At 46.3% G+C, this 21,318-nt stretch overlaps 4 protein-coding genes across 7 annotated transcripts; 3 read left to right on the top strand and 1 right to left on the bottom strand.

Moving 5' to 3' along the window:
• Positions 1-41: 41 nt before the first annotated feature.
• On the top strand, positions 42-6,291 carry tlcd3bb (TLC domain containing 3Bb). The gene is made up of 7 exons (XM_057043411.1): positions 42-443; positions 1,525-1,707; positions 1,787-1,870; positions 2,054-2,279; positions 2,413-2,508; positions 3,262-3,371; positions 3,503-6,291. The coding sequence occupies exons 2-7, from the start codon at positions 1,583-1,585 to the stop codon at positions 3,768-3,770; spliced, it is 909 nt and encodes a 302-aa protein (XP_056899391.1). The 5' UTR covers positions 42-443; positions 1,525-1,582; the 3' UTR covers positions 3,771-6,291.
• Positions 6,292-6,645: 354 nt separating this feature from the next.
• pagr1 (PAXIP1 associated glutamate-rich protein 1) lies at positions 6,646-8,580 on the bottom strand. The gene is made up of 5 exons (XM_057043422.1): positions 8,369-8,580; positions 7,917-8,124; positions 7,279-7,612; positions 7,106-7,188; positions 6,646-7,025 (listed from the first exon to the last, which is right to left on the bottom strand). Exons 2-5 carry the CDS (start codon positions 8,083-8,085, stop codon positions 6,790-6,792), a joined length of 822 nt encoding a protein of 273 aa, XP_056899402.1. The 5' UTR covers positions 8,086-8,124; positions 8,369-8,580; the 3' UTR covers positions 6,646-6,789.
• Positions 8,581-8,727: 147 nt separating this feature from the next.
• On the top strand, positions 8,728-14,720 carry kif22 (kinesin family member 22). Of its 3 annotated transcripts, none has more exons than XM_057043353.1 (13): positions 8,729-9,027; positions 9,203-9,398; positions 9,481-9,608; positions 9,738-9,889; positions 10,073-10,282; positions 10,632-11,028; positions 11,996-12,116; positions 12,737-12,857; positions 12,950-13,130; positions 13,668-13,765; positions 13,916-14,131; positions 14,210-14,269; positions 14,523-14,720. In XM_057043353.1, the coding sequence occupies exons 2-13, from the start codon at positions 9,211-9,213 to the stop codon at positions 14,550-14,552; spliced, it is 1,902 nt and encodes a 633-aa protein (XP_056899333.1). In that variant the 5' UTR covers positions 8,729-9,027; positions 9,203-9,210; the 3' UTR covers positions 14,553-14,720. The 3 variants fall into 3 exon arrangements, 2 of the variants coding, with proteins under 2 accessions (XP_056899333.1, XP_056899342.1); XM_057043362.1 differs by having other exon boundaries at positions 8,730-9,027; positions 13,931-14,131; XR_008952089.1 differs by lacking the exon at positions 14,523-14,720 and having other exon boundaries at positions 8,728-9,027; positions 13,668-13,850; positions 13,931-14,131; positions 14,210-14,275.
• A 199-nt stretch (positions 14,721-14,919) lies between these two features.
• LOC130531419 (trafficking regulator of GLUT4 1-like) lies at positions 14,920-19,098 on the top strand. Of its 2 annotated transcripts, XM_057043442.1 has the most exons (5): positions 14,921-15,124; positions 15,978-16,240; positions 16,338-16,630; positions 16,709-16,838; positions 17,690-19,098. In XM_057043442.1, the coding sequence occupies exons 2-5, from the start codon at positions 16,033-16,035 to the stop codon at positions 17,704-17,706; spliced, it is 648 nt and encodes a 215-aa protein (XP_056899422.1). In that variant the 5' UTR covers positions 14,921-15,124; positions 15,978-16,032; the 3' UTR covers positions 17,707-19,098. The 2 variants fall into 2 exon arrangements, with proteins under 2 accessions (XP_056899414.1, XP_056899422.1); XM_057043434.1 differs by lacking the exon at positions 17,690-19,098 and having other exon boundaries at positions 14,920-15,124; positions 16,709-17,364.
• Positions 19,099-21,318: the final 2,220 nt, after the last annotated feature.

Genomic DNA, 21,318 nt, shown 5'->3' with positions numbered 1-21,318 from the left:
GGGGGGGCTGCTGATGTCAGTGTCCTGGCGTGCGCGGCTGCGCAGCGGGAGGACGGAGCTGGCGCAGCCGCCACAGCGTTGAGTCAACGGTGCGTCTGGAGCTGGCAGCGGCATCCCGGCGCTGACAGGCTGATGACAGAGCCGCTAACCACACGCCCGGACCCGGCTGCTTCTGCGAGGCGTCTCCGCGTTTGGCCGTAGTCTGGTTAGCCGTGATCGCTTAAAGACTCGGTTCGATCCCAGACTAGATGAGCTTGGTGCGCTGCCCTCATATACATATCGATTTAGCGTTAGCTCGCTGTTGCTACCCTCCATACATCGAAGTGGCCACATAAACATGCGGATCATCGAGGCGGAGACCCCCGGAACTTCTATAACCATAAACCACTTCTGTTGGACGCAACCTTCGCCTTGCCGTTGACGGAACTCCGCAGAACATCTGTGTAAATGTTATTTTTTCCCTCCCTCATTCTAAACATGTGCAAAGTGCAGCCTGTTAGCCTGCTAGCATGGATAGCGCCAGTTAGCCGAATAACTACGGGCTACAAACAAACAAGCTAGCCAAATAGTTTAACGTTAGGACACGTTTGCTCGGTATCAACGCTAAACGTCCCCACCGGTGCCGTCGCCTTGCTGAGCAACGCTGAAGCTGTTTTTGGATGTGCTAAAGCGAAATGGTTGCCAGGCTGACCATCTAGCGCGGCCAAACGCTACATTTTGGGATGCTAACATTGCTACCGTCATTGTTAGCGGGCGAGTCAAGAGCGCAGACAGTCTGTCATGCTTAAGAGGAGCAATGGGGCCACAATCACAACACCGTCGCGCTTTATTAGACATCTATAACCTTTATTTCCTGCTGGGAATTGAACCACCGTAGGACATCGCATTGAAAGCCTTGTCGGATTTGACCTATTTCATTGTCGGATGTGAAATGGACGTGAATTCGTGCAAAAATGTGACTGTTTCGAAAAGTTGTTCTTGCGGTCGCCCACGTTAAAATCTCGGCTGAACCACGTTAAATCCGTGTGGATCCTGTAGCCGCTGGTACAGGGTTTGCTCCGTGTCAAAGGTCGGTTGGTGTTTCGGTTTGAGATAGAAACGAAGCTAAACTGTCACTGACCTGGTCCAAATGTTCCACCTTTAGAGTTTTGAAAGAGCGCACTGCGTATTTCACCAACCCAACTTTTGAACGGGTCAGCCTGGACTGTAAGAAAACGGTCTCAAATACCCAAGTGGGTGAGGTATGTAGTTTAAGTAGATGGGTGGAGGGACGGGGTTAATGAAGGGCCTCCTCTCTCACATTTGCAGCCCTGCTTTTAGTCACCGTTGCACCTGTGGGGTTGGTTTTCGTGCAGGAATCGTCCTGCAGTGAGACTGGAACAGCAACGCATGTCAGGCTTTGATAGTTTGTCTTGTTTGTTATCTGGATGTGCAGTCAAATGTATACTGATGGGAGGCGCCTCTGTGGAGATCAATAGGAAGGGCTCCTTCGCTCTTTGACATTTGACTTGTTTTTGTCTACAGACGGATCACAAGACTGCCCAAAGGAACCTTTTGCCTGTCGGACGGATCATCTGGGATCATGCTGTCCATCCTGGCTGCTGGCTCTGTCTTCTTTCCGGGGCTTTTTCTTCTGTCCAAACAGTGTCTGAAGTCGATCCCGGCGCTGCGGTGGAGCGAGCGAGATGCTGTCATCGTGTCCGCCAGGTGAGATTTTCAGCTCTTTAGCGCGGGCTGTAATACTGTGACCAAACCGAAGAGTCCGAAACATTTGTTTGATTTCCAGGCTGGTGTCATCGGTCCAGGCCGTCATGGCCACTTCAGCCGGCTACATCATTGCTTCTTCCTGCGAGGACATCATCGAGGACCAGTAAGTCCAGGAATGCTCCGGTTATAATGCTCAGACTATGTGTTGCCAGGCGATCGATCGCCCTTTATAGATTGCTGTAATCTCAGATGAACGCTGTGGGCTTTTTAAAGGGATTCCATCTTTTTTTTGTACATATCTCTTAATTCCTCTACGTTTCTCTCCTGTCTGCTTGTCTCCCCACAGGCACTGGCTGACCTGCACCTACATCATGTTCGCTGTCCCTTATTTCGTGTACGACATCTACGCAATGTTCATGTGCTACTGGTACAAGCTGCAGGTCAAAGGGCACGAGGACGTGTCGGCCACACCCAAACACATGACCTCGGCACTGACCAGCTACCTGCGCCGGGAGTTCCTCATGGTGCTGCATCACGTTGTCATGGTCACCGTCTGCTTCCCCGTCTCTGTGGTAACTGTCACACGTTGTTCCCGTGGAGCGCAGAGCCGGGCTGTCTCTCTCTTCTTTCCCAACTCGCTCGCTCAAACAAAGGGTTCTAAAAATGTCAAAAGCGTCTGAAAGAAATCCCTTTTTCTGTTGATAGTTCTGGCGACAAGGAAAGGGAGATTATTTCCAAGGTATCATGTTCATGGCTGAGCTCAGCACGCCGTCGGTCTGCTTAGGAAAAATCCTCATCCAGGTGAGTGCGGAACATCTGTGTCCCTGTTGCATGTGCATGGGTCACCCTGAAGCTCTGCACCCTTCTGTCTTCTCTCCTTCTGTCGGAGAACGTCCAGCCTTTCTGGTCGTTCCTGGCCGCCAGCCCCCGCTGCGGCGCCGTCAGAGCACCATCCGTTGGTAACAGAGTTTGTTTTTTTACATGTCTGTTGTAGGAGTTGCACCATTTTAGGTTTGTGTGATTGTGCACCGCCCATGTAGGGGCAAAGGTCCCCCCGGTGGGGGACCGCAGCGCTGTGGAGCAGATAATCAGCTCAGGCTTCCTCCCCCTATCAAGGAACACACTGCGCACACCTCCTCGCACCCCCCTCCGACCCTTGACACATGATAAACAACAGCCTGTCACACGTGCGTGGTAGCTGCCTGTGATCGTAGCTGCCCCCGCCCCGGTACTGAGCCGTTTACTTCTGTTTGTTACCGTTAGGACGGCAGAAATACGCCTGGAGTGACAGAAAAGGAGAGAGTTCGGGGTGTTGAAGCCCTCAGCATCGTCCTTGTCTGCTGGGATTAGATTAGAAGTTCAAAACCGATGTCGCCCCCCCCCTCCCGCATGGCATCCTGTGCTGTCTCCCTGGGATATCGATGTCAACATTAACATGTTCGCGATTAATACTGAGATGAACGTCGTCGTCAGCTTTCACTAAACTCTACCGCTTGCTTTTCTTTCTCTCCCTCTTTCTTTCTCTCTACCCGTCCCCCTTTTTTCTGCTCTCAGTACAAAAAACAACACACACTCCTGCACAAAGTGAATGGGGCTCTTATGCTGATCACTTTTTTCATCTGTAGAGTCCTCCTCTTCCCTTACCTCTACTACGTTTATGGAAGGTATGTCTGTCTGTCCATCCCTCTCTCACGGTGTGCTGTCTTGCTGAGCTTCGGGCGCCAAATGACACGACTCTCTTTTGGTTTAAAGAGCAGGATCATAGATCATTTGTCCTCTTTCGATTTCTCTGCAGGTACGCGTCCATTCCGTTCTACAAGGTTCCCCTGGCGGTACCGTGGCACTGTAACCTGGGCGCGGGCCTGCTCATGGCACCTCAGCTCTACTGGTTCTTTCTAATATGCAGGGGGGCCCTGCGACTGTTCACGGGCTCTTCCCGCTCTCAGAGACCACATACAAGTACATCCGCAGCCAAGGAGCGGCAGGCGGATGGCCACGCGCCGCCCCAGCCATCCAACGGGTACAGCGGACGCCCCTCGGAGCCTGAGCTGGCCAATCACTGAGTGGCGTGGGGGAGGGGAGTCAGGGGAGCGAATGTACCAATGAGTTACCCTCAATTTCCACGTTAAGCGTGTACATCGCGACCGACGGCGCCGACCCCCACCCGCTGGATGTGTTTCTGAAGCGCTCCACCACAGAGCTCCATCACAAACCCACACGACTACCACTATTACTATTACTACTACCACTATTACTACTACAATTGCTATTACTACTACAGCTACCACCACTACTACTATTACTACTATCACTACTACTACCACTATTACTATTACTACTACCACTATTACTACTACAATTGCTATTACTACTACAGCTACCACCACTACTACTATTACTACTATCACTACTACTACCACTATTACTATTACTACTACCACTATTACTACTACAATTGCTATTACTACTACAGCTACCACCACTACTACTATTACTACTATCACTGCTACTACCACTATTACTACTACAGCTACCACCACTACTACTATTACTACTATCAATACTACTACCACTATTACTATTACTACTACAGCTACCACCACTACTACTATTACTACTATCAATACTACTACCACTATTACTATTACTACTACCACTATTACTACTACAATTGCTATTACTACTACAGCTACAACTACTACTACCACTATTACTATTACTACTACTACCACTATTACTACTACTATTGCTATTACTACTACAGCTACTCCTATTAACACTACTACTACAGACACTATTACTACTACAGCTACCACTATTAACACTACCACTATTACGACTATTACTACTATAACAAGTACATGAAATGACCATGAACCTGACTTCCAACTCACCTGTGTTGTCCTTGTAGAGCGCCTCTCTGCTGTTGTATCTTAGATATTTCATACACTTCATCAGCTCATCACTCTTCCTGTGAACGTTGCTTTCACAAATTGTGTAACACGCTGTGGTGTGACTGTAGCTGTGACATCTGATTCACCTGATGTGTGTGTTTCTGGTTTAATGTCGTACAAACGTAGCCGCTGAAAACAAACCTGGAGCAAAGAGGCGGAACGCGTTGGCACATTTGGGGCGCTTCAGAGACGCGGCGCATCGCTCGCCGTAGAACCGCAGCACAGGCGCTTTGTGTGGAAATTGTGGGTACAAAAGCTTTCAAGGAGACCTGAAACAAGTAGCAATAAAGAAAGAAAGAGAAAAAAATAAAAAATAAAGCTACGGAAGACGGCCTCGATTAGTGCCGGAGTGTGTGTTCAGCAGCCACGCAGCCACATGTGTGACTGCTGAACTTCAGGCACCTTCAGACGGATCAGAACACGCACTGACTTGAGGATGTAGAGCAAACAGCGGTGGCTACTTCCCTCCTGTAGATCAAACTCGGTCCTCCCTGCCTCACTGTGGAGGCAGCGCAGGAACATAGGAATGTATCATATTGTACGTTAGAACATTTGCTGTAGATCAAAGGCCTGATTCAGCTTAGTAATGAAGAAGACCTTTTAAAAAGAAAAATCCCAGCTGAGCAGTATTTTGACTTGTTAGTGTTTATTATCCGTATCCTCTATGTATTCACTGTCACTCTAACAAACTGTAACCTGCAGACTGACTCACCTTTAGAAGGGAGTTCTTCTCATCAGCCTATTCTGCTGCCTTATCTCTTCCCCACGTTTTTATTTATTCATTTCACGTCGTCTGCAGAAGCGAAGGGAGAGTCAGTCTCAAAAATGTGACGAGTGTACATAGCTGATGTAAAATTGTCCTCATTCCCACGTCAGTATTCAGTCAGTGTTGTTTTATTTCCCTCTTTTTTCCCCCTCGCCCTTCTGCCACTCGCAGCATCCAGTCCATATTTGAGCATTATTAATCCCGTTTTACGGTTCAGTGTTTGCAGAATACCCTCAAAAACTCCGACAGTGCTTTTTGTTCCCGTGTAGATAAAAACTTCATTCCATCCAAAAACAAAAAAAAAATGTTTTCACACTAAAAAGTGACGCGTTTTTCTCATATTTCAGGTCGGTGCTGGTCCAAAACATTCATTTGATTGTCTGGTTGTTAGAGCAGAAGTAACGAGGTTCCACTCGTGCTGTAACAAGGGAAACAAACGTTAATTTGGTTGGGACAAACTTCCTGGCAATCCATGTGTGGCACATTTTCCCACTGACATTTGAGTTGCTTTGATTCATTTTTATTTTGTTTTGTCCTAGCAACAAAAGGCATCTAAAAAAAATTAATGAAACTAAAAAAAAACAACATTAAAACAGGGCAAAGTGCCAAAACGTGTGAACAGCTGTGGGCATGTTGAACACAGAACACCTATTCCCGTGAAACCTGCTTCTGAGTAAAACATTTCAACGTGTACTGTATATTCCATAAATTGCTCGTTATTTATTTGTAAGTATTTATTTATTTATTTGGTTTGTGGTTCTGAATGCATATTTATGCATCCATATTAAACTATATGCTTCTGGGCCTTATGTGAAGGCGATATTGTTACTCAACCTTAGCTGAAAATATACTTCTCTGTCCTGAGCCTGACTCGTCCTTTTTTTCCTTTAAAAAACATCAACAGCCACAACAAGACCGATACAGAAGACAACACTGGCTCCAATAGAGACACACAAGGCCACTGTCCTAAAATCAGGTTCAGCGCAGAAAATGGGCAGGAACTTTCATTATGGCGACGCCAGATTTAACCCGGAGTTTCGAGACCTTCGGAGAAACACCGAATCTGACCGTTTATTTTTTTTTTAAAAATTCAATCAGATTCCAAATCAGACATTTCTGTTTGTTTTTTTAACAGAAAAGCTATTCAACACTTGGATAAAATGCATTTTCCAGTACAGAGAGTCTTTTTTTCTAAAATCCACATCATTGCACACATCATTTATTACTCTCCATGGTTAAATGTTTATTGCCAATATACAAAACCGATAAAAACATATCAAACTGGTTAATTTAGAAAATTCAAGTGTCTTGAAAGCATCTGGAATCGCTTTGCCCCTGGGCAAGTCCTGGTCTTTGAATACTTCAGTATCTCCTCTGTCTGGGAGAGAAGATGGTGTTCGGGTTGCTGTCTCGCTCCCGCGCCTTCTCTCGCTCTTTCTGGCTGTTGGCGGTCAGAGTCTCGTCAGGCTTCTTCTCGCTTTTGAAGAGATCTCGACCCGTGCGCATGATCTGCTCCTCGATTTTGCGGTGGCGCTTCATGTCTGACAGTACTTTGTCCAGGCGAGCTTCCCTTTTCACAGAAGATCGAGCTGAAGACCCTGGGAAAAGGAAGTAAACAACCACATTAGCTCCCTATAAGTCTTTTCAGAAGAAAGCAAACGTGAATTTCCAGAAGCACCTGGTGTCCTGCGTCTGGTGACGAAGGCATTTTTTGGGGTGGTTTGCTCCTCATCAAAATCAAACTCAGTTGGCGTAAGAGGCCTGGGGAAACATTTTTATACAGGGAGGTTTCAGTGCCTGTATGACAGTCAAAAACCTAAAACATTAAATGGTGAGAAACAGTGGACTGACTTGTGGTCCTTCTCGTCCCGCTCTCGTTCTTTTGCTGCCTCTTCCTCTTCATCCCTTTCTGGTGAGGGGGTTCGGTCAGGAGTAGGGGCCCTCCTGGGAAGGGGAACAAACTCCAATTCCAGCATCTCCCCTTTAGCGAGCAGTTCATACAGTCTTTTGATCTCAGTGGTGGGTGGCATCCATGTTTTGGGATCCTCAATTTCCTCATCACTGTACGGAAGCTCCCATTCGCCATCCAGATCTGCGTCCTGCTTCACCGGTTCGCTGTCCACACCCGAGTCTTGCTGAGGGTCATCCTTCTGGACCTCTCCTTTGGCCGTATCTGTGTCTACACCTGGTAGGAAGCAAAATAAATATATATGTATACAGTATGTGGCAAGTTTCCATCATACATAATGCCATCCTGTGGCAGCATATACAGCAGTTATCCTTTGAGAATATGCATTTTCTTCTATACAATTCCCATTATATGGAATTGTGTTGCTTGTTTATGCTCTTACTAAACCTGTACTAAACCTTTCAAGCTCCAAACTCTAATTGCTGGTGAATCTTTTCCACTAAAATATATGGTCTGAAATTAAACAACTTCAGATATTAAAAGCCAATGATTGTTTTTCTCTTAATGTGTCCTTTATTACTGGTTCCATCCTTGGTTGCTGAGTCTTCCTCTGTGGCATCAGTCATCTCTGCATCATGTTGCTCAGGCTTCTCATCGTCTTTTCCTGTTGCTGCAGATTTGTCTGTGTCTTTTACACCCAAAGCTTCTATGCCCTCTCTCAGGGATGAATCTGTGGCTTCAGCCTGCATCCTTCCTGTCGTTGGTGGAATATTTTACAGCCAAAGCATCTGCAAAGCAAAAAGTGTAATGCTTAATTGAAAGAAACAAACCACAACGCATACGTGACCCATCTTCATGAATGCCGAAACGACGTATGAGCAGCCCTGTAACCAGTAGCGTTTAATTTAACCGAATGAAAGACAAGACCAATAAAAAGTGGCATGTGACATAGGTCGATATGCCGGCTAACGCCAGATCTAGCCAGTAGCCCCCAGCTCGTCCTACAGCCCAAAATACATAAATTGACATTACCGAATGTCTACGTTGACGTAGGTCACCGGGGTTGCACCAAACCGCCCTGATTAAAATCATCTAAGTTGTCCGCGGGATTTACCAGCCATAACCAATTTTAATTTACGTAGACTATGGATTGTAAATATAGTCAATTGTATGAACGTAAACATTGCGCCATTTTGGACCGAAACAATCGCGTGACGTCGTTCTCGGTTCTGCGAGACTGCGCGCAAAGTCTCTCGCTGACTTCAAAGTATATGGATTATCAGCGGAACCGGTGAAGCTCGGCTAGCGGTAGCATTGTATGCTATATAGATCTACACATGGACCAAACTGCGCTGGTGCTTGTCACCGTGACAAGACGTAATGATAATAAGGAAGAGAGTAATGTACATTTTTGTTGCGTGCCCCTTTTGCAAACACATTTGAATTTTTACAGTGAAGGTCCTGTGTTTTGAAAATCCTAAAGGCGACGTGTACTTTTCACGTCATGGACGCGCCAGCCATTTTGATTGGTGGATTACAACTTCCGGTGTCTGTGCCCTTCATTTGAAATAAGTTCGTTAGGTGTGTGGCTCGATCCCGTCTCGTTAAAGGCCCGTGTTCACAATGTGGCACAAAAGTTAAAACTGGAGAGTAAAGGAGGTTTGCGGCAAAGGGCTGCTCCAGCATCGGCGGTAAGCAAAACCAGAAAATGTTCCACTGCTGAATAAGACTTCGATGAGCCAGTTTGTGAAGTGCGACTAGCCCAAAATAATGTGCGGTCCGCTCACTTATTGTTAGCATAACCGCGATTGTTTACCGTTTTGCTAATGTGACGGCTGTTAAGGTGTTTTTTAACTTCTTTTTAAGGTATCAGAATGGCCCAGCGTGTAGCGCTATCAGAGGGAGGAAACAAAAAACACAGCAGAGTTCGGGTTGCTGTGCGTTTACGTCCATTTTTAGCGCAGCCGGATGAGAGAGACGACGGGCCCTGCGTGCGAGGTTTGGACTCCCAGAACCTGGAGATAATTAACTGGAGGAACGCTACAGAATCCGTCAAGTACCAGTAAGTGGGCATGATTCTAGTCCACCCCCTTAATAAAATGTATGCATCCGTCCAAATTTTTGTTGGTTTGTTCTCATTTCAGCTTTGATGCGTTTTATGGTGAGAAAACGACTCAACAAGAGGTTTTCCTCTCATCAGTGAAGCCCATTTTACCACATGTACTCAATGGACAAAACGCCAGTGTTTTTGCATATGGACCGACAGGAGCTGGTGTGTATATGCATTATATCTGACTATTACTTTGGGGAACAACATGCCAAACTTTGAAATATCCACATATTATACAATAAATGCTTGCAAGGCATATATTGTAATAAGTTGCTTTGCTTGCTTTTGCAGGTAAGACCCACACCATGTTGGGCAGTTCAGAGCAGCTGGGTGTGATCCCCAGAGCTGTTCGAGAGGTTTTCAATCTGGTCAATGCCAAGGATGCCAACGAGGGATGGGACTACAAAATTGGCATGTCATATTTGGAGATTTACAATGAAAAGGTATGTTATCTTTGCCTGGACTGTGTAGTACAAGTCTGTTTTTGATGCTTAGAGTTGCCGAACTATAGTAAAACGGATAACTGCGCCGCCTGGTTACATTCCTAAAAGCAAACAGTAAAGCATCCAGTCAGTCAGAAAAGTACTTGTTTAGAGCTCTCAATTATTAATTATTTCTTTTCTCAGGTGCTCGATCTTCTCTCACCAAATTCCCAGGATTTGCCAATCCGAGAGGACAAAGACAAGAATATCTTCATCCCTGGCCTCACTCACATAACCATCTCCTCCTTCTCGGATTTTGACAGCCATTTTGTCCCTGCCAGCCTTAATCGCACAACAGCATCGACCAAACTGAATCAGCGCTCCAGCCGCAGCCACGCTGTCCTCCTCATCAAGGTTTGGTTCATGAATGAGTGTGGCAACAGTTTATCTTATAACTAATCCCACTGTGTCTGTTTATTTGGGATTGCCTGTGCATGGGTCGACATTTAAACAGCATCTTAAACGGATTGTGGCCTTTGAGCAGTAGGCCAGAATTTGGTAGCTGGTGCTGATATTAACTCTCTCTTGCAACTCTCCCGCTGGCATTTTCTAGGCTTTCTGGGACTTTTCTTAGAGAGAAACAAACTGATGTTTGCACTCGTTAATAATTTCCTGTTTTGTCTCCCCACCCACCCCCCACCTTTTCTGCTCATTGTAGCATTGGTATGTCGCCATTCATTCTCTAATCTTCTGCTTCCATCAGGTTGTGCGAACTTGGCGTGCTCTGCATCATAGACAACAGACAGGCAAGCTTTATTTAATAGACCTGGCAGGCTCTGAGGACAACCGCCGGACCGGTAACCAGGGCATCCGTTTAAAAGAAAGCGGCGCCATCAACTTGTCTCTCTTCACTCTCAGCAAAGTTGTGGACTCCCTAAATTCTGGAACTGCCATCCGTGTACCCTACAGAGACAGTAAACTGACACGGCTGTTACAGGACTCTCTGGGTGGCTCGGCACACTCCGTCATGATCACCAATATTGCACCAGAATACAAATACTATTTTGATACCTTCAGTGCTCTCAACTTTGCTGCCAAATCCAAACTCATCGTGAACAAGCCCTTCACTCGTGAAACTGTAGCGCCGCCTGTACTGACAGGTGAGTGACACACATGCTCTTGTTTACAGTGGTAACAAAGACAAAACCTAGGAGAGCCAGGGAGAGAAACTCAAAATGACCAAGTGCACTTTGCAGTAGGGTTGCAGCTGTAGAATGTTTTAGTAATCGAATATTCTACTGAAAATCTCTTCCATTAATCGAGTAATTCTATTAAACGTGTTTTTGCTTAGTTAAAGAGCAATTATAAATATACAAGAGAATTTCATCGCTACTTTCCCTCAACGTTTCCATCTTTCTCCTCCAATCAAACATTTCCGCCTCCTCCGTTGTGGCATTGTGCCGCATTAATAGTACGATAGCCCATGTGAAATACTGTGCTTTGAGCTTTACTTTTAAACCAGTTTTTACTCCAGGTGGATAAAATTCCTCGATTATTTATTTGTAATCAAGGTACTCGAATTACACAAGTAATCCTTTTATCCCTACATTGCAGGCAGAGGTCAACACAAATCTGTTAAAGGATTAAAAAAAACAAGAGGTACCCTTGAGCAAGGTACAGACCATCTAAATGCTCAGGAAGGGCCCTGCGATGAGCTGGCCACTCATCCAGGGGTGAACCCTGCCTCTGCCCATATGCAGCTGGGATAGGGTCCAGCACCCTCCCCGTGACCCTGAAAGGGAACAGCAGTAAAAATTGAATTGAGTTCTCATGTCTTTTCATTACACTCGAGTAGACTAAACCTTAGCTGGACTAAACCAGGATGGAAGCATCAAGGAGCACCTGGTTACAGATCGATGTCCACTAGCTCTGGATTTGGAGAAAATGTCAGTTTTCTAATGCGTTTTTGTGATCATTGTGTTTCTGCTTCTGTGTGAGTGAACACCTACAGGCCTGTCTGATGCTGAACCGTCTCCATTTATATACCTTTGATCAAGAGAGCCCCACAAATGGCGGTGCATGTGTGCAGTGATTACTGAGCTGTTAATTTCTCCTCTGCCTTTCCAGTGAAGCGAGCCAGAGAAACCCATGAGGCTCAGGAATCTGGCACCGAGCCGCAGAAGAAACGACAGAAAGAGGAGAGAAAAACTGAGCAAGATGTTCCCTCATCCTCCACAAGCGTTCAAAGGTAAAACCCACTTATCGATCCCTGTATTGTCCTATGTACACGACCAGCACTACAGCATCACGTTTGATCCAAATAAATTGCGAAACAACGGTTAAAAAAATTAAGGCAGTGTTTCTGTGCTAAAAGTGGAGTAGAGCCCTGACAGCCTGCTCGTTTTTATATTCCCATCAGTCTGCGCCATTTAGGCCTACTTCTACCTAATTTAATATTTATAATTTTAATATGAAGCAGTCACTGTTTGGGACATGGCCCGAGGTAGTCCTCATCTGGCCAGGAAGACGGCATGGTTTGTGGAGTAGAAATGCAGCTCGCTGTTGCATTTGTTAGCTAGATAATACAATAAGTGGCAATGCTGAACGATCTTATGGTGCGTGACTTTAAATACGAGGCTGCCACAAGCTACAGATGTTCTGTCTACAAAGATATGAGACAGAAGTACCTGCTACCGGTACCTTACACTCCTGGACTACCTGCTACAAGTGCTGCTACTGACTCAGTGAATTATTTTTTACAATTTAACCCTTATTTAATTAGGAAGTGCCACTGACACTCCAGGTCCTTGATCATCCTGCCAGACATCGTCTTCATGGCAGTTTAAGCTTGATTTGGTTTTCTTTCAGCCTGTCGGAGTCATCTGTGATGGACAGACTAATTGTGCTGGAGAAGCTGATGATGAGCTGTCAGGACAAAGACAGGCTGGGCATGCTGAAAGATGTGGCCCAGTCTCGCAAGGAAATTCAGGTATCACTGCGCCTATGCACCAGGAATGTATCAGCATTCCCAGGAAAAATGTGCAGCAGCTGAGGTGAAATCTGACATTCCTATTTTAATAGGAGCTCAAGGAGAAGCAGAAGGAGTTGGAGATCAAGGCCATGCTGTTCGGTCGACTGGCTGGAGAAAAGGCCGGCACCAAACCGGAGTCAGTCTTCAAAAACACTGTGGCTCCTCTGCAGAGGAAACAGCCAAGTGCAACAAAACCCAGCAGACAGCAGGCGGTGGTCCAACCCCTACAAGGTCAGCAGAAGCCGGGCTTTTTCACTAGAAACCATGGCACCGGACAACGGAACCGGCAGAAGCGTCGAGTTCTGTGTAACAAAAGATTTTAGTACCACAAAGGCCTGGCTTTACTCATATTCATTAAAAAAAAATTATACTCAGGGTTTTTTTATTATTAAGAACAGAAATCTCAATCTACGGCCTCCAGCGGCAGCACAAACACTGCAAGAAAGACGGCCAAACTTTAGATACAGAATATTTCCACCAAACACCACCTGACTTCTGATTTTACCAGTTAATCACCGGATCGTGGGAACCAAGGCCTGAAAACTCACCTTAATTGTGATCAAACCTCTCTTAAAGCAACAGTCTCATGATGTGAGCCAAACAAGTCGTGAATGACCACGGAGGGGGAAAAGTATTTAAAATAAAAATTGACACCGTTTTGGTGTGAAACTGTGTAGGCTTCAGTGTTTATCTGTGACGGTTGTTCTGAGAGCCTTCTTCTGCCAGAGTGATTAATATTATGTGTGTGTGTGTGATATCATGTCTCAGTGTTGGAGCTCCAGCCTCTGCAGCAACTCGCGGTGAAAGTCAAGAAACAATCGGTCTGCGTCAAGAGGAAAGACAGGAAGATTCCAGAGCAAGCTGAGGTCAGCATCCACCTCAGGTTTAACATGTACAAGCTAACAATCCTTCAGCTGTCGCCTTATTTTCCTAATCAACCTACATTTCGAGGTCTAAATTCACCCGTTTTGTATTGTTTCATTTGACTGTTTTCCAAATTCCAATTGTAATGGCAGTTGGTTTTGTCTCAGCCGCCTGATGGGAAGGAGAACACGATGCAGACCGAGTGGGAGTCTCGGCTGGACACGTCAGTCCTGGAGCAGTCCAGAGAGAAAATCCTGCAGGTCCTGAACACGGGCTCCCTCAAAGAGCTGAAGGGGCTGCAGCAGATTGGGGACAAGAAGGCAAAGCTGATCCTCGGCTGGAGGGAGATCAATGGTCGTTTCACAAAGGTGGGCGAAGAAAAGTCCCTCTGTAAAGCAGCCCGTCTTCAGCGGAGATCATCAACTCACTCTTGAGCTGTTTTACAGGTGGAAGATCTGGTGAAAGTGGAGGGTATGACAGAAAAGAGGTTTTCTTCCTTTATGAAGGTGAGTAGATTTTCAAGGATTAGACGAATGCAGCATTACTTTTGTCAAGGCTTTAAAATCAACCTCTGATCAGTATTGAATTACCTTTTTCTAACAATGCTATTACCGTTATGGGTATATATCTATATATATAGATATCTATAGATAGATAGAGATCTATAGATATATATCTATAGATCTCTATCTATAGAGAGAGAGAATAGATCCATATGATGAGAGGAGCTTTGTTGACGTAACTCACTTTGTTTTTCAGGCGAACATCCTCAGTGCCATGGGAAAGTGACTTGTATTTTTTTACATTTATATATTTTTTGTGTGGCTGTGCATCATGGCTCGTGTATATAATCTCAGCAGTTTGTGTCACGGATGTTTTAGGCTTGAATATTTTTGTAGTTACTCTTGTGTTCCAGCTGATGGCGCATTCCTGCTTTTTAATAAACTCTCAAGACTCCGACTGTCTCTTTATGTCTGCTGAATAAACGTGGCGGAAACGGCCCCGACACACAAACGTGGCATCTTTTTGTTCTGCACACCAGTGATGTTGCAGCTTCATCCTTCCGCATCACATCTGCTGGATTTCTCTTTTCCTTTCTGTCCTTCACACACACACACACTCTCCTCCTCCCTCACCCGCCCTGCTTTTCAGGAGACTCCCCATCCCTCCCTCACACTGCGCTACAAACATCCCCGTCCTTCCTCAACCTCCACACGGGTCCCTGCAAACCGAGCGAGGCGTGTTTGAACTGGATCTGCCGGCTGGAGATGCTGGTTCGGTTCTGACGCGGATCTTTTTTGCAGCAGAGAATCAAACTCCCACGATGCCAAATCCAGGGACGCTCCGGCTGGATTAAAAAGGTCAGTCTCCTGCATCCGCGGCTCCACTTCTTCTCTGGCTCGGAACCGTCTCATCAGCCTCCGACCATAGTTTCCTGTTAAATGCAAACATCTAAGGACGCGTTCCGTCCATAAGCCCGTCAGCGGGGCTGTTCACACCCAATGAATCTGCGGGAGCGGCTCATCATTTAGCTGCTCCCCTCATCGATCAGCGCTGTTCTTCCTTTGTCTTCATCCCTTTCTCTGCTCATTTCAGCGAGCGCGTGTGTTTGTGCACATGACTGAATGCGCCTATGTGCACACCTGCATCCATGGCTGCTCCACCTGCCTTTGGGACTCGCTTTTTGTGTTATCTGATCCAGCGGGTTTATTATGAGCTCTGCGGCCTTATTTACCCTGTTTCCGTGTTTGCTTTTGGGCTGCGTGAGGAACACCGATTTATTAAAGTGACTGTAAAACAGACAGGAAAAAAGAATTAAAAAGCGAATTAAATGACATGAGAGAAGCGCCCGTCACTATGTGATAGCTATTGTTTTAAAATGGAATGCCCGTGTTTATTTAGAGATTTGTGCATTCATCTCATTATAAATAATAAGAATCTGTCACAAAAATGATGTAGTTTAGGTACTCAATGTGAAGTTTACCATTTAATCTGAATATGTCCAGTAAATCCTGCATGTTTCTGGAATGTTGGCTCTGTGGCAGCCAGTTCAGGCAGAGTTTATGTGCTTGTGTGGCTGATGAAGGTGCTAGACTATAAAATCCTATAGAACAGAGGATTTACTTGTTTCTGCAGACTTGTTTAGACAAAGATATCGGCCGGCTGTTGGGGGGCGGCAGCTTCTGCTTTTAAAACCGTCTTTCTGGTCGTCAGGTGTATCGTCAGGCAGCGCAGCGAGGACCGGAACGTCGACTGTTTTGCCCTCATCATGGCTGTGAACGTGATCCCGTGCCCCGCCGTGTGGCCCGGGGAGGAACAGCCGTCTCTGCTGGACCAGGAGGGCCCTGTGATGGCCCAAGAAGTGGCCTCGGCGCCTCCCGTCCAGGTCAGAGATGAACAACTCATCAACACAAGACCCCCCTGCAGCAACTCCAAGGGGGATCTCGTCATAGTCATCAATGAGAAGCTGCAGAACAGTAAGTGACGAGTCCGACCGCGCCGAAGCAGCTGGGTTGGGGGAGGGTGGTGGTGCTGCTGACTTGGCTCTAAACAAGTTTGTCTTCCCTCGTGCAGGTAATGGGATCCATGAAGCGTCTGAGAGCACCTCCCCTGTCATCTCCTCCCCTCCGAGGAGACAACCCTGCATCTCATACCCCCATCACGGAAAGACCAGGAAGGGCAGCAGAGCGAGCTCCATCAGCTACACCGCCTTCTCGCCCCGGCCATCACTGTCTCGCCACTCCAGCATTGCTACAAACCCCCCGTTGGACCGGACCAAAGTGAAAGACTACCTCCTGCTGTCCGTCCTGGCCTGCTTCTGCCCCGTGTGGCCCATTAACATTGTGGGATTTGTCTACTCCATCATGGTACAGTGAGAGTGAGGCCGTATGAGCACCTCCATCAAAGCCTCCCCCAAAACTAAAGTGTTCGTTCGTCTCTTTCAGTCCAAGAACAGCCTCGAGCAGGGAAACCTGGACGGTGCCGTGCGTCTGGGACGTGTGGCCAAGATGCTCTCCGTGGTGTCATTAGTGGGAGGGACGCTCATTATCGTCGCCTGCATTGTGAATCTGGCCAGTGAGTGTCCCAAATCCGACCTTTAACTCCCTTTTACCCCCTTTTTTGCCTCATGTGTGCATTTCTCCAGTCCTTCTGGCAAAAGACTTGTTCCTGTCACCCCTTCCCCTCCCCCGCGGTACAATATCAAGCTTCCTCTCTGCGCAGCCTGACTGTAATCACTGATATGATCCCCCAGCTCATCACAGCTAGCTAAAAAGCTTACCCTGTCATCAGGCGAGGCAGCACTCCGGCCTTTAGGAACTCTGCTGACGTCAAAAATGATCACAGCCTATTAATCACATCTGCATATGTCAGATCTACACTGTGTGACATGTGGTTCTGTGTGCACGCTGCCCCCCCCCCCACTACATGCCTCGGGTCGCTCGTGTGTGTATCTGTAGTGATGCGTGCTGTCTCATACCAGACGTGCTGTCCTGTACTGTGTATGATCATCTCTGTATGATGGATGTCAGCGTTGTGGGCGTGGCCCCACAAAATAAAGGTGTGTTCATTGTTTCTGGTAAATAAATGGGATCTGGTCAAAGGTGAGTGATGATTACTGGTCCTGGAGGCCAGTGCCGACCGTCTTGTTTTCCAGCGCACGGACACCCACCCACCCACACACCCACACACACACACACACCCACACACACACACATTCTCAGCCTACTGGGGCTCATTAAGCCAAGTGTGATCCTAATCAGCTCATTAATAGGAGCCACAAATGTACACACAAACTGCCTTTTCATTCTCAGGGACTCGTTACAAATTGCCCCCCCTCCCCGACCCCCCACCCCCGTGTGTGTGTCCATGTACATTTGCAGTAATGCATAGCTCTTCCACTAATACACTTCCTTTTCTTTTTTTAGTAAATGTGAAAACCTGAGTTTCATCCCAGGATGAAACTGGATAAGACAACCATCCCGACCGTCCGGCCTGCACCTGCTCCACCGTCTTTACTGCCTAGTCATTACCTGGACTTGTGACAAACGTGCACCCCCACATAACAGCGCTTACCTATATTACTGTAATCTATATAACTCACGAATGGAAGACAATAACATATGCAGATTGTGCTGCTGTGTGAGCGGGGGGGTGGGGGTGGGGGTGGGGGTGGGCTCGTAGGGGGTAGGGTAGCAGGCCAATTGGTCCCTCTTCATCACGTCATCGCTCGCTGAGCCAACTCAGAATAATCAATCAATTCACGCTTTGAAATGTCTGCAGCTCTCTACAGCGCTTGTCTTTCAGCCCCACCCAGTTTTACACTCTGGAATTTACTCTTGTGGAGACAGAGATCTGAGACTCACTTTCCTTTCCTAACACTTACAGCCCCCCCCGTGCTGCTCTCACCAAAGGTCAAAGAGGCTTAGGCAGGCCCTTAGCTGTGGGTGCAAAAACAGGAGGGATTATGGGTAGGCTGACACGAGTCGTCACCTCAGTGAAATTTAAGAAAATATGTGCCAAATGAAATTCAAGAAGCATTTTGTGGATAGGAAATGTTTTTACTCCGCCACCCGTTCACCATCCGTCCCCTCCACTGTGAACCTGTGGGGGCCACGTGGCCACAGGAGCCCCCTCTGTAGCCAATCACGAAACATCTCAGCATCTCATCTAACCCATCTTTTGATAATCTTTGTAAAACATATTTTTGAAAATGAGAGACAACTTCTGGTGTCAGTGGACATCCGGTGGTTGTGTGTGTGTGTATGGACATCGTTATTTGGTTAACAAATTTAATAACTTGTGATTCAAAGTAGTGGCGATAGCGTCCACGTGGAGCCTGAACATTAACAAATACTGTTGTCATAGGAAGCTTTTGATCCCTATTAATACTATACTTATCTACCTGTGATCCACACTGTGATACTAAACTCTGGGTTTAAGCAAGATTTGATCAAATTCTCCTTATTTATTCTCTCCTGGTTTCTGATTCATGTACAGAGATGATGACATTTCTCATGAGTGAACTCTAGGAACATATAAGTAAATGTAATCAGCAGTTGTTGTGTTCTACCTATATTAATCTCAATATTGTGATAATTATTTGAGTAAAATAGTCTAATGTAGTCACAGAAATTGTGCGAACCTCCTGAGAGTCACTGTATTAGCGACCAGCTTCTCTAATACTTCTTCATCATTGGCATGTTGTGCATTTCTTTTCTCTTTTTTTTAAAAACTTAAACTAATGTTGATGGTAGAAGTTGAAAACTAGACCAATGAACTGGCACCTATTATATACTTTGGCAACACATTCGTAATAAAGACACGATGCATGCAAGGCGTTCGGTCTCTTGTCTCGAAGGGTGAAGAGCAGCAGCAAAGAGAAGTCCTGATGGTTGTTGAATCGCTTGTCAAAATGTGGGACTAAAGAGGGAAAATGCTGGAGGCCCGAGTCGAGGAAACACTGATCCGCTGCAATGGAAGAAAAGGGACTAAACAAACCTCCCTCTCTGGATTTGTTAAATTAATGATCACTGCTGATGTTTTCTATCTAATTACAGCAGAGAAACAGAGGCTTTCAGAGGGAGACGCTACAGCAAGGCAGCGTGCACACGGAGCTAAATGCTACATCAGCAAGCTAACATGCTGACTGTACCCACAGCTAAGAGTTAACGGACTGTCGCTGTGACGTTAGTTGATCAAGCTAACAAATGCAAAAGTGTCCCAAGGTTCATGCCAGGACAAGGTGGTGGAGGAAATGGGGCCTCCTGGAAACAAGTGTAGCTTTCTTTTACCCTACGCAACTAGAATATACCACATTATAATGCATATATTATCTCTGGCAGTAATCAAGATGTTGTCAGTGGGGGATAAACATGGAAAGATGGACGTATGAAAGGCATAAAAGGCACCTGAAATGTGATATTTCATTATTATAGATCACATTAAGCATAAAAAATGAACAGGATTCACAACAAAACCAGCCAGTTTCTGAAGAATTTCCCCCAGTAGAGAGTGTGTGTGTGTGTGTGGGGGGGGGGGGGGGACCGCAGCAGCAGAAACAGCTTTCACAACATCCAACAAGAGCAAACTCTCCTTCACGCCAGTGTTGACTCTCTGACAGCAAAAGTTATTTTTCCTCCGAGCTCAGCTAATTCACAGGAGCTTTAAAGCGTGCAGGGCGGGGGGCATATGCAACGGGGTCACATCCACAGGCATAAAATGGGTCACGGATTACACGCAGAGACACGGAGGCGGTGAGTCCACTTGGCAGCGTTTGCATGCATCACGTCCAACCCGTCGGTGCAGATAGAGCATCACATGCAGATACCAGCGCTGCTCTCTTACTGGCTGCCTCGCTTTTCACCCCTGACAGTCAGTGGGGATGAGTGTGACTTCATCCCCGGGTGGGTTTTCACGTGAGCGTCAAATTGTTGGCGTAATTCAGAAAGTATCGTTTTTATTTGATCAGAATTGTTTGCGTGAGCGTTCCATTAACGCCACGGTCAATAGATTCATTATGCAGCGCAGGGATGATAATGACTCCGGGCCTGGGATGGATTTCCAGCGCTGCTTAATGTGTCAGAGCTGAACATCAATGATGTTTGATTATTTCTCTTTTAGTGCGTATTGATGCAGATAAAGTCCAACATGACAATAACACAGTTAACTTAGTTAAAAGGTGCACATACCCATAAAATGATGTTGGTCATTTCCTTGATTTTTATAAATGAATCTACACAATACATAAATACCTAATAAATGGATAGTAGAGATCGAGGAGATACCTTTAGAGAGGTCACAAAAACATCAGCCATGCCTGCTGCACTAGATATAGGTAAATATGTCCATCATATTTGTCTCCCCTTTAACAATAACTTAAAAATGTTGAAGAATCAGCATATTCATCAAACAATGGTCTGGCAAATGTCATTAAACTTACAGAATAGTGGGTAAGAAAGAAATCCTTATTGGTGGAATCTATACAGATGTGTCACAAATCTACTTTTTAATATCTACATGAGGCTTAATGAACTGTGACGTCATCTGCCGGCTCACGTATGGCTCCTTCTTGCTGCACAGCCACATTTGAGCATCTTCATTATTTTGTCTTAAGGTGGCAGTGATGAGCTGCTTGTTGGGTTCTTTGTGGAACAAAGGAGGACGTCCTCTCCGAGACCCAGCCGCAGGTGCAGCCAGCAGCGTCACTCTCTGGAACACTCAGAGCTTTGGAGAAGCTCTGGGTGTTCCAGATCCACTCTCCATGTTGTGTCTTTGTGCTGGCTGGTGTTTGTGTTTTGGTTTGTCCCTTCTGTCTTGTCTTCTCTCCTCCCTCACTCTTTTCCTGCAGCGCTGTGGAGGAGGGGGTGGATGGTGATTGGCCAGCGTGTTGGCGCGCCCGCAGCTCTCTTTGGATCACCTTGAGTATTTAGATCTACCTAGTGGGACAGCTTTCCCTCGCCAGATGGTTGCGTCTCCTGATCAGTGGCTCCCGCGAGAGTTTCACCGTGTTTTCACTTGCTTTTGTTTCCTTGATTGTTCATCTCGCAGTTTTAGG

This window comes from Takifugu flavidus, chromosome 1 (genome assembly GCF_003711565.1).
Source record: "Takifugu flavidus isolate HTHZ2018 chromosome 1, ASM371156v2, whole genome shotgun sequence".
Lineage (NCBI taxonomy): Eukaryota > Metazoa > Chordata > Actinopteri > Tetraodontiformes > Tetraodontidae > Takifugu > Takifugu flavidus.
This window is presented reverse-complemented; position numbering and strand designations above follow the sequence as displayed.

What these genes read in the sequence shown, in the direction of transcription:
- kif22 (XM_057043353.1), top strand. Translation starts at nt 9,211, where the DNA reads ATGGCCCAGCGTGTAGCGCTATCAGAGGGAGGAAACAAAAAACACAGC. An exon ending in TGGAGATTTACAATGAAAAG is followed by an intron (nt 9,890 to 10,072) that starts GTATGTTATCTT and finishes TTCTTTTCTCAG; the next exon opens with GTGCTCGATCTTCTCTCACC. An exon ending in AGATTCCAGAGCAAGCTGAG is followed by an intron (nt 13,766 to 13,915) that starts GTCAGCATCCAC and finishes TTGTAATGGCAG; the next exon opens with TTGGTTTTGTCTCAGCCGCC.
- pagr1 (XM_057043422.1), bottom strand. Translation starts at nt 8,085, where the DNA reads ATGCAGGCTGAAGCCACAGATTCATCCCTGAGAGAGGGCATAGAAGCT. An exon ending in AGCAACCAAGGATGGAACCA is followed by an intron (nt 7,613 to 7,916) that starts GTAATAAAGGAC and finishes GCTTCCTACCAG; the next exon opens with GTGTAGACACAGATACGGCC. An exon ending in CGGGACGAGAAGGACCACAA is followed by an intron (nt 7,189 to 7,278) that starts GTCAGTCCACTG and finishes ATGTTTCCCCAG; the next exon opens with GCCTCTTACGCCAACTGAGT.
- LOC130531419 (XM_057043434.1), top strand. Translation starts at nt 16,033, where the DNA reads ATGGCTGTGAACGTGATCCCGTGCCCCGCCGTGTGGCCCGGGGAGGAA. An exon ending in CAATGAGAAGCTGCAGAACA is followed by an intron (nt 16,241 to 16,337) that starts GTAAGTGACGAG and finishes TCCCTCGTGCAG; the next exon opens with GTAATGGGATCCATGAAGCG. An exon ending in GATTTGTCTACTCCATCATG is followed by an intron (nt 16,631 to 16,708) that starts GTACAGTGAGAG and finishes CGTCTCTTTCAG; the next exon opens with TCCAAGAACAGCCTCGAGCA.
- tlcd3bb (XM_057043411.1), top strand. Translation starts at nt 1,583, where the DNA reads ATGCTGTCCATCCTGGCTGCTGGCTCTGTCTTCTTTCCGGGGCTTTTT. An exon ending in TAGGAAAAATCCTCATCCAG is followed by an intron (nt 2,509 to 3,261) that starts GTGAGTGCGGAA and finishes TTCTGCTCTCAG; the next exon opens with TACAAAAAACAACACACACT. An exon ending in CTCTACTACGTTTATGGAAG is followed by an intron (nt 3,372 to 3,502) that starts GTATGTCTGTCT and finishes ATTTCTCTGCAG; the next exon opens with GTACGCGTCCATTCCGTTCT.